We start from the raw sequence: 15,323 nt of genomic DNA, 5'->3' as shown, positions 1-15,323 counted from the left end.
TCTACATCTAATGTTTGGTTATCTTTGGAGAGTGAGCAAGCACACACAGGTGAGTTGGAGAGGGCTCAGAGGGAGAGAGGGAGGAAGAGGGAAGGAGGGGGAGGGAGAGAGGGGGAGGGGAGAGGAGGGAGAGAGGGGGAGGGGAGAGGAGGGAAGGGAGGAAGGGAGGGGAAGGGAGGGAGAGAATCGCAAGAAAGCCCCACACCATCCGCGTGCAGTCCCACACGGGGCTTGGCCCCACGGACTGTGAGGTCACGACCTGAGCTGAAACGAGTGAGCCGCTGACCTGGCCGAGCCCCCAGGCCCCCAACTCCTTCACTTCTTCTGATCACTCCAACTTAAACTGCCGTCTTACCTAGATACACGGGTATTTTCGAAAATTTTAAACATTAAAAGGAGAAATTACTAACTATGTAAGAAATTTTCCTCAAGATACCCTTATTCCCAAAGAATAAGGAAAATAACTCTCACATTACAAAAATACTCATTTTTGTAAGACTGATGATTCATACTCCTATTTTAACTGGTTGAAACTTACTGTAGTATCAGAACGTACACATGAAAGTTACATGATCTGCTTCTCCAGAAGCAAGAAGCACATTGCGCGATCAGTGCGTACGTGAGTGCGTACGTGACGTCTAGACCCGCGGGCCAATTTTAACGATGAAACGTCATGCTACTTAGCTTTGGCGAAATAAGCAGGTGTACAATTAATACGTCCATCCGTACTTGCACCGGATGCAAGCACAGGGACCCTGTCCGGACATTTCGCAGACGCACCGATGCCCCCCGCCCCCCAGCACTGTGGTGACAGAGACGGGCTCCGCACGCAGGAGGGGCTCCGAGCGGTCTGCACAGGGGAAGCCACCCTGCCGACACCCCGTGCGCGCACACCGACCTCCGCTGACGTGCACTTCGTAGAGGGAGTACTTGGGGGATGACAGCATCCGCATGTCCGGGCGGAACTTCTCGGCCAGCGTCTCAATCACATCTTGTGTGGTGGCCGTACTAGAGACCCGAATGCATTTTGTTGCAAAGTTTCCAGCAGCTTTGTCTTGAAAATAAAATCTCATTACGCCATGAAACTCCAAATCCTAAAGAAAAACAAAAAGGAAAAACAATTTTCTAAAAAGTTTCCATTTTTGTAACAATAATAAGGAAAAAGGTCATTCACCACCTTTAAAAACGTTTCATTACTGCAAACACCTGAGACAGAAACAGAGTCACGGTTCAGGCAAGCTCAATCACATGACTCGGGCCAGGCAACGTGCAGCTTGGCATCACGTTCAGGACCATGGCCGTGGAGCAGCTGACAGTAACGGGGTTAACGAGTCCCCAGCCAGAGCCAGGCACACCCTGACCACACGACTCCGCCGCGTCTTTCTATGACGTGGGTTATACTAAACCCTATTTTCAAGATTTGGTCATAAAACACACTGTTTAAGTATGTTGCCCACACAGTTCTGTGGCAGGTCCACAGTTACAATCAGATCCACCGATCCCCAGAGTCCATCCATGCCTAGCAGTCCCTGAGGTCCTGTCCAGCCTTGAAATCCTACAGCCTAAACGAAAACACCACTCCAAAACCACAAGGGAAATGTCAGCCCCAATTCTAACACGAAGGTGAGTAAATGGAAATTCTTAACTTTTGCAGAATATAATTGAAACTAATTTTCATATGAACTACCTGCCCAAAATCAACGAACACAATTCTTCTCGAACCCTGACTTCCACAAACCCGAGGGTCTCACAAGCAAAGGAACAGCCCTGCAGACGGGGCCCGTGCAGCGGCGGGGCGCCCCGCCCCCGGCCCCCTCTTCGCCCTCTCCAGTTCAGGACGATGCAGTTTATCCAGGGGAGACTCGGCTTCCAGGCCTCCTGCTGTGACCGTCAGACTTGGTGCCTCACTGCCCACAGCCGCAACCACTACATCAGAGGCTGGTTTTTGTTTTGTGGCGGACAGTTCATCTGGGGAGCCAAGGGGTAAGGGCCCAGGGCTCCGATGTATGTGCCCCGTTATTTCCTGGAACGCAGGAAAAGCGCGGCTGCCAACCACGTTCCCAGCAGCATTCCTACGCCCTTGTCCGCTCTTACTGCCCAAGCACCCCGGCCAGCCCCTCCCTCCCTTTACCCTCCACACCAGCACATCAAGCCATTCCACCTTCAAAATACATCTAGAATCCACCCAAAACTCTTGTTACAGTCAGATCATGTCACTCCTGGTGATGGCTTTTCTAGGGGCTCAAGTCCATCACGAGTAGGCTTTTCTGTACTTCCTCCCAATCGACCCACTTATTCTTCACTAATAACTATGACCCAATAATTTATAATTATGGGATATTAGAACATAATTAACATAGAAAACAAAACAGTAAGACATATTTATAGCCTTGTAGCTTTACGTGCTTGCTCAGACCCCGTCCCAACACTAGGCACCAGTCACTTCTCATTTCCCACTGCCCCAGGGGAAAACACAGAGAAAGCGAGCATGTGTGTTAAAATAAAATACCGTCGAACCACAGCTCTTGGGCTGAAGTGCAGCCATGATTATGGGACTGAAAACGGCTTTACGAGTTAGCAAGATGGGAGCTCTCCCAGGCCTGCTCCGGTCTCCCAGGGACAGAAACCGCTCCGGCGTTCAGCCTGGGACAAGCAGCAGAGAAAGTGGAGCGGCGTCCTCTTCAAATGTCACCTGCACCTGTCACTACGGCGACCCCCGAAGCCCTCGCCACGCACCAGCGCACGCAGAGGGCGCTCCTGAGCCCAGGTCCGCCTGCGGGTCTCAGCTAGTGACAGCCGGCCTGGCCAGGGGCTTGCTTGCGCCCGGGGTGCCATGTCAGCGCGTGCCGAGCCCTCCTCGGCTCCCTGCCCCCTCCACTGGCCCAGCCCCCCACTCAAGCCAGTGCTTCGGGTCAGCTCTCCCCGTCCACCACCTCCTCGGGTCAGAAAACACGAATGACTGTCTATGCTTAGTTGGACAGATGCAACTGTTACTACAGAGTCCCATGTTTATCCCAGGGATCTAGGGCTCCCGCCGCCACTCTGAGGTCACCTCTACGTCACAGACACAGCCTCCGCCGGAACCGGCAAAACCACTCAGGCTCCTCCAACGACTACTGCTTTACAGAGAAGCGAGACCCATCAGGCAAACTCCCCTCCCACCTAGTCCCCCTAACAGGGCTGTCTTCCATCGTGTGTGACAAGACGAAAACCTTTAGATGCACCTATGGACCCCGAAGATGGGCAAGCACCACTTTCTCTGATTAACTGTCCACAAGTAACTCCTAACTACCAGAAATGAAGATTCGGGAAGGAACGCCCAACTTGGCAAGAACACAGAGGAAACGATCAAGAGTGACCTGGTCGACGGGAGCATGGCAGGGAGGAGGTCCCTCCGTCCCCTCGGGAAACTCCCTTATACAGAGACTACTACTGTTTATAGGCAAGATAGGAAACTGTAAATACAAATCTCTGTTATTAACGTGGTTCCGCTACTGAGCTCACATAAACCACTGAAATAAATGAAAAAAAAAAAAGGAGTAAACTCAAGGGTAGAGATTCCAGCAAGTAACAGCCCTTCTGTCTATAGGACTATTATCTGTGTTGCTGTTTTTAAAGAAACAAATTTCCAGGTTCTACCAAGCCTAAACAAAGTAGCCTCGAAAACTACCTTTAACATCATATGCACCAAATAAGTGTTTATGAATATGAAGTTTGAGGGTGCGTGAGTTGCTCAGTCAGTCAAGCATCTGACTGTGGACTTGGGCCCAGGTCATGATCCCACAGCTCGTGAGATGGTTGTAGGATGGAGTCCCACGTCCGCACGTATGGGGAGCCTGCTTCAGATTTCCACTCTCCACTCCCCTAGCCCATCCCTTTGCACAGGTGCACAAGCTCGCTCTCTCGCTCTAACAAAGAAAAACGTTAAATAAATAAATATTAATTTAGTTTTCCTAGTTACCTTAACATCACACAGAATACCCGAGTAGAGCTATTCCTAGAATACCTCCTTATTAAATTAATTAATGACTGCGTTCAATTATTCAGCCAAATACAAGTTTGGATTGGGTGACTAAGTCCACAGAATTTTCAGACCCGAGAAGACTAAAATCAAGTTCTTGAACCTAAAATTCTGCATGTAATGACCAAACTAACGGTAAGAACATATATTCAGGCCAACCAAGTGCCAGATAGTAGTAAGAGCTCAGCATTTAATTGCTCAAAGAGGAATCAGGAACTATTATCAATGGGTTAACAAAAAGAAGGTCCAGAGAGGGAGCGTGTGGTGAAAGGACGGTCACACCACTTGCGAAGGGACAGGGCGGAGACGCAGCCAGCAGGAAACCTGAACTTCAAGCCCAAGCTCTGCAGCCCCTCCCGTTTCTACAGTCACTTCATCACGAGAGGCCGAGGGACAGGACTCTTCTCCTCTCCTTCACGACAGGGGCAGGAGGAGCTCCAGGAGGAGCGGTGACGAGGAACAACTGCACAGTCACAGGGTCGGGGACTTGCCCAACCACCGACCCAGACAGAAGGGGTGCTCCGACACAGGTGCGCTCAGGCTCGGCAGCCGCGCAGGTGCCCACCTCCCGTCATTTGTCTGTTAGCCCCTCGCCCGCCAGGACGCTGGCATCTTAGCCGAAGAGCGGCGGCTCTGAGTCACTTGTCTGACGCGCGTGAGCTCAAATTTCCTCAATCACAAATGAAAATAAGCAGCTTGTTTTGAGGAGTAAACTACGGAAACAACTAGCAACCAGCGCCCCGCTAGACGGCAGCCCCCCTGGGCGGCCGCGTTCACTGTTCCAGGCCCGCCCTCAGTCTCTAACGCGATGCTGCACACATAAAAATAGCAAATTTGAGTCAAAACTTCCAATAACAATATCCGACTCTTCCAGCTTTGCTTGTCTGTTCTCCACTGAGGAGAAGCCTGGAACAGAACACTAACTCCGCAGCAAACAGCCATGAGGTCTCGGTCCCGGGGCTGACACTGATGATGGTGCAGCCAGTACAGTTTTCATTTTACAAAGCCAAAAAACCCAAAATAAGTCCTTATGCAACTACCTGAGACAGCAATATTTAAAATTAAGCAACACTGTTGTGGGTCCTCCGCTATCCCAAGGAAGCGGCTCCTTGCCAGCAGCACGTTTTCAAGGAAGGAGCCCCCGTCTGGCGCAGGGAGGACGCAGCGCCGCGCCCACCCCACCGCACGGCCGTCCGCTCCGCGAGTCTGCGCGGAAGGCAGCTCCGACCCACCACCTGTTTCCATTCTTTTCTTACCTCCCCGACAGGAAGGCACATTTCTTTCTTTCCTAAAGGTGCTTGTTTGCCCTCGCATAGCCCTCTGCCTGAGAAACATTATCCCCAAGGACTATTATGGGGAAATGAAACACTACTTCAGGTGGATTTAATGACAACTCTGAAACAAAATTATTTTAATATTCATCAGAAACAATGTAATAGACCAAAAAACCTGCCGCCGCAGCCACCACTGCCACCACAATCCCCAGGAAACTGGAGTCGGCTGTTCTACATTTCTAGAGAGCCAATGCAAACAAGGGATTGAAGGTGGAGATTTGCTTTTAAATATTTTATCAGCAGCTCATTAATTAATGAAATTGGTAATCAATTGGCCTTCTTCTCCAAACCAGTAAAAACTCACCAGGGCAACCCCAAATCTCCTTTTGCTCAAGCTACCCAGAACCATCTGTTCTGAAGCGCAACTGGCTGCCCGCGGATCCACTGTTCCACTCGCGTCTGCGGCGCCGACGGGTGGCCCGTCTCGGCCCGAGCAGGCCGCGCGCGCCGCGGCAGGGACTCACCCAGCCCGCGGTCCCGAGGGCGGTGGGCAGGACGCACCACTTTATTTCTAATGCTGCTGCCTCCAACTCTGTGCAAAGTGTTAAGAAACAGTAGAGCCGCGCCTCGGAGCGCACTCATGTAACCAGTACGTCAGGCCACCACCTGGACGACAGCCTTTCCACTCCGTGTTAATAATTTAGGTAAAAGATGGAAGAAATACTACAATATGGGTTTTTGAAATCTTGTATAAACACTGTTTCTTCAACACTAGCACTTTAAGAATACTCTCTAAAACTATATGCGGGGCGCCTGGGGGGGCTCAGGTCCTGATCTCACGGTTCAAGGGTTCGAGCCCCACATCAGGCTCTGTGCTGACAGCTAGCCCAGAGCCTGGAACCTGCTTCAGATTCTGTATTTCCCTCTCTCTCTGACCCTCCCCTGCTGGCACTGTCTGTCTCTCAAAAGTAAAAAAAAAATAATAATAATAAATAAAAAATAAAACTATATGCATCTCATTATCCAAAATGTTCACAAAACAAGACCCTGGAAAGCTTAAAGTAACAGCTGTAAAACGTCCTCAGCGGGCCCACACCCACTCTTCCCACGGCGTTCATTCCGAAGGGGTCTCTCCCCACCTTCCCCATAACAGCACTAATGAGGGGCGCCTGGCTGGCTCAGCCTGTAGAGCAGGTAAACTCTTATTAATCTCCAGGTGGTGAGTTCAGGGCCCATGCTGGGTGTGGCGCCTACTTAAAAAAAAAAACAATCTAATATCACTAATTATAGTACCTTGTAAATGGCTGACCTCCCAAACCTCAAGAGATTTCTGGAAAAATTAAGCAAATGGGCGGGTTTATACTGAGCCACCTTTCAGAGAACCGCAGAGGACAAATTCAGGGCTTCCTCTCCTCACTCAGGCTGAATTCAAATCCCATCTCTACCAGGAGGTGGCTCAACCCTCCAGGGTCTGGGTCCTCTTCCGCGAGAAGGGACGTCCACAGAAGCCTGTCCCCCTGCGGGTAGGAACGCCAACTGGCACACAGCCCCGTGAGAGCGACCGCGCTCCGCCCCAGCAGTCCTCACCCGGGAAAACCGAGCTTCCGCTTCCCCTGCACCAGCACATTTGGTTTTAATAATAAAATGATTCCATTAAGTATTTTTTTGTCTGAAAATAAAGGCACGATCTCTAACACATCACTCTGCACCTGTTCAGTATGAACCAACTACTTCACTTCTGACATCCTGATGCTAGTTCACCGAAGTTAAGAAAGACCAAGTTTAGGGGCAGCTGGGTGGTTCGGTAGGTGAGGTGTCCAACTTCAGCTCGTGTCCTGGTGTCGCAGTTCGAGAGTTTGAGCCCCGCGTTGCACTCTGTGCCGTCAGCAGAGCCTGCTTCGGATCCTCTGTCTCCGTCTCTCTCTCCCTCCCCCTCTTACTCTGGCTCTCTCAAAATAAATACACTTAAAAAAAAAAAAAAAAGAAAGAAAGACCAAGTTTACTGAAATGGTGGAAAGCCATCTTCCAGGTGAAAAACAAGTTTTCCGGACTAAAACACTTATACCCCCCTCCACATCTCCCCTTTTATAAACTCTTAACAAAAATCCATCCAGTACACAAACACTTTTAAACATTCAAAATAAAACAATTCTCTGCCAGAACACACGGCTGGCTGTGAAAACCAATAAGCCACCGTATTTGTTTTAATGCCTCAGTTACAGGCACTGACAGCGTCTACTGAGCACCTGTCTGTTCGGGACAGCTAAACATTTGTGGGCCCCGCCTCTGTCAATGTCCAGGGCAAATTCAATCCACATTCTGCTGCTAGAAACCTACCCAACTCCTGAGTCAGCGTGGGGGGGGGGGGGCACGGGATCAGAAAGTGACAATTTTCCCCAAGGTCCTCTTAAAATTTGTAAGTCTCTGTTTGAACAGCTACCACACATACATATATTGGGAATTTTAAAAGAGGATCAATTAAAGAATATATTAAACCCAGATGACAAAAGACCAGTTTTCATATTCATGAGCAAAGACTATGTCTATGTTTCTATCGTAATCTTTAAATACATTTGAAAAACTGATATACAGAACAGCCCCAAAAGCCACTTATCCAGTGTAGAGGTTATAACCAAATTTGTCAAAGATCCTTTGAAGTCTAGTAAAGTCCATCAATTTGTTCTCAGAATAAAAACTGTAAATGTATCAAAATACAGAAGATTACAAAGGAAAAAACTGCATTAAAGCAATTATTAAAATAAATTTTTAAAAACCAAAATATAGGGGTACTGGGTGGCTCAGTCAGTTGAGTGTCCAACTTCAGCTCAGGTCATGGTCTCATAGTTCGTGGGTTCCAGCCCCATGTCGGGCTCTGTGCTGACAGCTCAGAGCCTAGAGCCTGCTTCTGATTCTGTGTCTCCTCTCGCTGCCCCTGCCCTGCTCACGCTCTCTCTCTAGTAAGAATAAATAAATGTTAACATAAATTTTTTTCAAAAACCATAATATAGTAAAAATTAGTGCTTCTTTATTAATATTTTAAGTTCTAGAATTGATTCATATGACTCTAATTTTGAAGTAGCAATAAGTAGAAAATTCCTAAGTGAAGAAAATGCTGAATTTCAGCTAGAGCTTAATAAAAATGTATTTACTGAAAATAAAGATGTAATCATCTTCTCATCCAAGGTCAAAGACCCCATGGTAACTACTCACAGACCTCACGTGAAGCAGCCCTGTGGCAGCCCCAGGGAACTCACTAGTCACGCAGCATGTTCTCTCTCTATAGCTCAACAGCAGGGAAGTAAGTCTTGTACAAAAGCAAAATTCATCTCACGTAGCTTTACCAGTTGGGCTTGATTTTATTCTCTGGTATTATTTCGGCCTATACTCAGACCGTGGCTTCTGAGTGCTCACTTCTTCCCACTAAGGACCTGGCACACAGCCTAACTGATCTCTACTCGGCCCGACGTGCTCCAGGTCAGGAGACGGGGCGGGCACTGGCTCATGACATTTCAATGCCAGCTACTCGCGCATGTGCCCTGGGCGACAGCATAAAATGCAATTCGTTCCTTACTATGGGGTATAGTCAAACTGGGTTAGTCTGAGAAAGGGCTTTCTGACCTCGGCTCTATGACAGTCTGGACTGGCCAACTGTTGTAGGAGGGTGCCGGGGGTGCCCTGGGTCCCCGGGCTGCACACGCAGATGTCAGGAGCACCCACCCAGCTGTGAGAACCAGACGGTCTCCAGACACCTGCACACACCCTGCAGGGAACAAAGCTGCCCCTGCAGAGAACTACGTACTTAGAGCAAGTACTCTAGTTCCTCCAACCGTTCGCTTTCCTGCGACCCAATCCCACATCCACTTACCATCTGTTCTACCCCCTAGCCTGACACTACGTCCAGCACGAACGACAGGACTCCACGTGTGTAGTTCTGGCCGCCTGTGAGGACACTGCTATCTCTAATACCACACCTGTCATTGACAGGACCTAAGATTACATGAGCTTTGTGGCCTCCACCGAGTATTGCTGATTCACACAAGGTTCCAGTAAGGTTTACTCTTGAGTCATTTGCATGTTAGTTACCAAGTAATAACATTTCTCCAGCTTGGTGCTAATGTGTTAAACACCCTTTGAGTACAACTAATTGTACCTGGACCCAGCCCGCAAACACAAGAAAACGAGGAAAGACGCGGCCGAGTCCCCTGATAAAGTCCAGACACCTTATGGCTAGTGCAGACCCTTGACCCACACACCTGGGTAGTGGCACACACACAAAACGCCATCACCCTGTCCACGGAGCCGTGCTGGGCCCTGTGAATGGGATTCCATGGCTTCCCGACTCCCAAGAGTTTCCCTCGCAGTCTGGCCACAGTCACAGAGAACATCTCTATGAGCAGCTGTTAAGTTCAACCTTTCTACGGTGTCCACACGTCCAGGTCACACGTGGCCTTTTAAATTTTTACTGTGTGATAAACAATCATCTTTATGGAAATCTATATTTTAAAAATTATATATTAAAATATATAGCAACTAATGAAACATTAACAAATTTGACTACATAAACTTCCATTTGGAAGACAAAAAAAGCATATAACAGGTAAATTCTAAACACAAGTGACAAACGGGAAAAAAAACCTTTCCAGCGAACAGGGCAGAAATACAGCTTTCTAATACATAAAATGTTCCCGGGGGGCTGCCCTCCTCACTCGGCCACAAAGCAGAGTGCTGGTCTGTAGCTGGGACCCTGGGACCTGCGGGCGCATCTAGCATGGTCTCTGGCTGGGACCCCAGGCCCATGGGCACGTCCAGGCAGATCTCTAGCTGGGACCCCAGGTCCAGGCTGCAGCGCCATCACTGGGCAGAAGCCCATACCTGGCATCCACGGGCTCCCGATGACATTTCCAGGAGTGTCCTCACAGCCCACTGAACCACTCCAGATGCCCCCCCCAAATGGCCCCCCCCAAACGTCATCCACGGAGGGACTAGTGTCGGCCAGCCTGACGCCCCGCTCCGGTCCGCACGCTGCTACCACTGCCCGCGGCTGCTCCCGCGGCTGCCACCAGGTGGTCACTCCGGCTCCGACCCGGCGGCCCGCAGGTGCGGTGCCAAAAGGAGGACCCCGGTGCTGCGAGGGGGCTGCCCCTGCTGCTACCAAGGCGGGAGGCCTTGTCCTGTGAGAGTAAATGTTCCTTGCCCCCCGCAAAATAAAAAATAACCGAGTTCCTAAAATTTGAGAAGAAAAATGCCCAATAACTCACTGAGGAATGCACACACACACACACACACACACACACACACACAAAACCCTGCCGACTCACCAGACAGCTCAGAAAGAGGAAAAATGACTCAAATATAAACAAGGATGAACCATGTCACAGGTGATAAAACTTCGAAACATGACAATAATAAAATGCCATTTTTCAACAATCAAACTGGTAAAAACCGGGAAGTCCCACTACTCAGTGCACTCTGGGCACCGGCAGGACCAGGCGCAGCCTCCAGAGCAGGGCAGGGCGGCGCTGCGGCACCCCTGAGTCGCCTCACACCAAGTCGCCGCGCATTCTGACGGGGCGCATGTAGCCGGACGGCCAGCAGAGGGACCGTGTGGCACGGGTCGGGAAGCACGCCAGCAAAGGGCACCGGCCAAGGAAGCCCTGGTGCCTGCTCGTTCGGAATAAAGGAACGAGGGTTCCCTTGGCACGGCGACATGGGCACAGCCAGGCGGGGGGAGCACGGGGCACACGTGGGCACGGCCAGGTGGGGAGAGCACGGGGCACACGCGGCGAGCGTCTCTTCCATGAAAGGCGGAGACACAAACACTGAAATACACCTGAGCACACCTACAGCGGGAAACCTTCCGTGGGTGAATACACAAAAATATAGTAAAGATGGAAACAAAGCTTTTCTAAATGCAACTGATTACAGTTTCAATTTTGGAACCATGTGGCTAAATTTAAACCAAACTGAAATTGTCTAACAATGTATCAGTTTGATTACATCACCACACAGAAAAAATATTTTTTTCAAAGTGATGTTTAGAAAACAATATTTTGACTTTACATTCCTAGCAGGCTCTAAGGACAAATATCTTACAAACAAATACTAATCTTATTATTAGCAGTAATACTGGCATTATTATGTATAATATAGTTAACTATATGACAATAAAGCAAACACGTACCTGTGTTCATACAGTTATAAAACAAGATTTTCGATGTAAGAAAAAGGAGATTAAATTTTTTTTAAATCAGAGGCGCCTTGACGTTGGCTCCGGCCGTCATCCCTCATCACGTGAGACGGAGCCCCCGCGAGCAAGAGCTTGCTTGGGATTCTCTCTTTCCCTCCAAACAAACAAACACTTAAAAAAAAATTTACAGCAAAGAAATTAAGTAAAACCCTATCAGGCCAAATTTGAATTGGAAATACGAGAAGAAATTCATGATTTTTTTCCCCCACAAAATAGAACTATCTCCTAGCTCTTTCCACTACAAAGGCCGTGAAAACAAAAGACAGGCAGTAAAAAAATAAGCACTTGTAGCAGTTAGACGGTGATCTCCAAATACCACTCTCCACTACGGTTGGTTCCACATGTAAGTCGGAAAATTGGTGAGAAGAGTTTGGGACAGCTACGGACAAGGGCCCACGGACGGATGGACGGATGGACACAGACGACGACGAGGGGGAGGGGGAGCGTACAGGGCGGAGCATCACACCAGCCGGGAGGCAGGCCCGCGGCCGCAGCGCGTGGGCGGAGCCACAGCGTATAGTGCCCAGCGGAGTGAGCGGGTCAGAGGAAGACACAGCATAGGATTCCACTTACATGCTGGATTGAAGACACAACAGAACAGATGAACAAAAGAAAAAAGAGAAACCAAGAATCAAACTCTTAACTGTAGTTAAGTGCTGGAAACACAGAGGAAAGGTGGGTGGAGGGAGGAGTAAAGTAAGTGATGGGGACTAAAGAGCACACTCGTCAAGGTGCACCAGGACGCCTGGCTGGCTCAGTCAGCGGAGCACGCCAACTCTGGGTCTCAAGGTTGTGAGTTCAAGCCCCAAACTGGTGTAGAGATTACTTAAAAAAAAAAAAAGTTACTTAAGATAAGCACTGAGGGGCACCTGGGGGGCTCAGTCGATTAAGCATCCAACTTCGGCTCAGGTCATGATCTCACAGTTTGTGGGTTCGAGGCCCATGTCAGGCTCTGTGCTGACAGCTCAGAGCCTGGAACTGCTTCAGATTCTGTGTCTCCCTCTCTCTGCTCCACCCCCGCTCATGCTGTCTCTCTCAAAAAAACAAACATTTAACACATCTTTAAAAAGATAGGAACTAACTGATGTGTCGAACTGCTGACTCACTGTACTGTATATCTGAAACTAATGTAACACTGTGTGTTAACTATACTGGAATTAAAATAAAAAGCTTATTTTTTAAAAAATGAAAAAAAATCCTCCCATCCATAATGATAAAGAAAAACAAGAAAGTCAAAAACAAAATCAAAATCACTGTCACCACTGCAAGTAACTAGGACACCAACTTCTTGGCCTGAAAATAAGCAACTGAAGTAAAAGAAGTCTCACTCCCCTTAACTCAGATAGAGAAAATTTGTTTCTATTTTTAAAGAAAAATTTCAGCCAACCAAAGTGAAATGATAGAATTAGAAACTCAGTATTCTGTAACCACCTGATCAGGCGAAGACCTCCAATGATAAGAGCAGCCTGTGAAGGCTGGTAGGAAGTCCAGGCTCACACAGGCCCACCGCCTGCCGGGCGCCCCGAGTGAGGCCGCAGACCCGCCGAGGGCACCAGGGACCAGGCATTCTGATCCAGTAGTTGGGCCTGAAGCCAGTCAGGGCTTTAGAGCTATGGGGACACATCAAACACCACAGCCATCCCTGGAAACAAAAAGGCAAGTCCAGAACGGGGGTATTCTATAGGGAAATTCAGCCGGTTTTTTCCAGCAAGTCTGTGACATGAAATAAAAGGCAGACTGGAGAGGGGTGAGAATGCTCTAGGTTAAAAGAGACATCAGGTAACTAAATATAACGTGTGGACCTTGTTTGGATCCTGATTCAGAGAAAACAACTGTAAAAACCCATTTTTAAGAGAGACAGGAAATGTGACTACGGGCTAGATATCAGGTAACAGTACGGAACCTGGTTACTGCTGTTGACGGCATGATTGCATTATGGCCAGGTTGAGACGCACACGGAAGCAGAGGAAAAAGAACATGTCAGCTTTCTGGACGTTCTCTAAAATAGTTCAAGCTAAAACAACAACAAAAACCAACGAATTAAGAACAACAAATGAAAATTCTTATATCTGGTGGATGGATATAAATGAGTCTCATCTATTAGATTTTCTTATTAAAATGTTTAATATAAAAATAAATTATAATTACACACTAATTATTAAATATAAAATGAACCTACTTTTGTAAAAATACAGATGCTCTAGAAAAACTTTAAGGCACCTGATTCCATAAATAGATCATGAATGCACATCAGAGGCCGAGCGCCCGGAGCGTGCACTGAGCAAGCAGCAAGCGTGCAGAGAGAGGCGAAGCGAGGCAGGGCCTTGGCAACGGCTACACACCGGTCACAACTCCAGCATTTTCCCCTGAGACGCATGTGGCTCCTGCACGGTGCCGGAGTCCCCTGCTCCTGTCTGCAAAACGCAGAGGCCACTCTTCTGCACCCACCCTTGCGGCGGCTGCACACACACGGTGTGCAAAAGCCCCTGCCACAGGGGGGCTCCTGGCGATGCAGGCCACACCCCGTGTGCACCTTCTCAAGGGCTCGCGCTCAAATGAGAACTAGTGTGAAAGATGCACACTCCCACCTCTAGCAGAAAACAAAAACAAAGAACAAAAAGCAAAAAACTGAGCACATATTTATTAACAAATATTGGAAAAATGCAGAATATTAAGCTTTATTCAAAAAAATGACACTTTACATTTATAATTGTTTTTGAAATTCAATATCCAAAAGTCCAAATTGTTTCCAACCATCTGAATGTAACCAACTCAACATCATAAAATTTTGTAATATCTTCTTATTCAAAGAAAATAACCATGTTCCTGAACTCTGCCTGGATATTATATCAAAAAGAAAATCCAAGAATACAAAGTAAGAAAACTTATTTTAATATCCTGCTTCTTAAATCTGTACAGAGATTCTTTTTTAAGTCTGTGAAATATTAAAAAGGAGTTTCTAAATTTGAACAAGGGTAATGCACCATACAGATTGTACACACAAATTGGTAGATTATCATTTACAGTATTTACAGTAACTTTCACATCAAAGTAAAATAAATATTCTGGTCACCGATTCAAAGAAGCGTCTTATAATAAGCTTCCATCTTTATCTTTTCACTGTAGCAGCAGGCTAGACTAAAAATTGAATACACATTATTCAAACTATTTCGATTAAAAAAACTTCATGCAACTTACTGCATTAGCAAACACATAATCAATACAATTTTAAAACAGGCTGTTAGTTTGTGTATCTGTATCTTATTACACAAGATATTGGAGAGGGGGCTGGAACAGAGGTGAAAAGAACAAATTAGAAACAATGTAATTTTTGGACAGAGGACACAACAGTAGGGTCATGGATATTACCGTCCTATAGCTGGAATTTTACAAACAAACAAAATACTCTGTTTCGGTGCACATAGTTGACATTCTCTAACTTGGGAACAATCTTGAACTGCATATTTGGTGCCAACTAGCACCTCCTGACTCTACTTCCTGTTTAGCTCTTTGCATTACCGAATGACCACAGCAGATTGGAATGTCAACTTAGTACCAGGCAAGAGAGAAACAAAAAGGTAAGGTGCATAAATCAGCACTGGGACTTTGGAAAGCACTCCTTTTTCTAAGGGGGATTTTTAACAGCACTAATTTAGAGAAGAAGCACAGAACCTCAGTGTAGGGACAAAGTAACACGGTAACTTCACAGTTCGACTGAGAAGTTTTGTGTTTTTTTTTTAATGCCTCATTTATTTTTGATACAGAGAGAGACAGAGCATGA

The 15,323-nt window shown here is 47.5% G+C and overlaps 1 protein-coding gene across 1 annotated transcript in view; it reads right to left on the bottom strand.

The window, feature by feature from the left end:
- AFDN (afadin, adherens junction formation factor) overlaps positions 1–1,090 on the bottom strand; it is a 94,694-nt gene extending 93,604 nt beyond the window's left edge. The window contains exon 1 of the mRNA XM_029943272.1: positions 899–1,090. Within this exon, the coding sequence (XP_029799132.1) occupies positions 899–1,073 (175 nt within the window). The 5' untranslated portion in view covers positions 1,074–1,090. The remainder of the gene's footprint in view (positions 1–898) is intronic.
- Positions 1,091–15,323: the final 14,233 nt, after the last annotated feature.

This window comes from Suricata suricatta, chromosome 7 (genome assembly GCF_006229205.1).
Source record: "Suricata suricatta isolate VVHF042 chromosome 7, meerkat_22Aug2017_6uvM2_HiC, whole genome shotgun sequence".
In the NCBI taxonomy this organism is placed as follows: domain Eukaryota; kingdom Metazoa; phylum Chordata; class Mammalia; order Carnivora; family Herpestidae; genus Suricata; species Suricata suricatta.
Note: the sequence above shows the minus strand (reverse complement) of the source record. Positions and strands in the feature narration are given on the sequence as shown.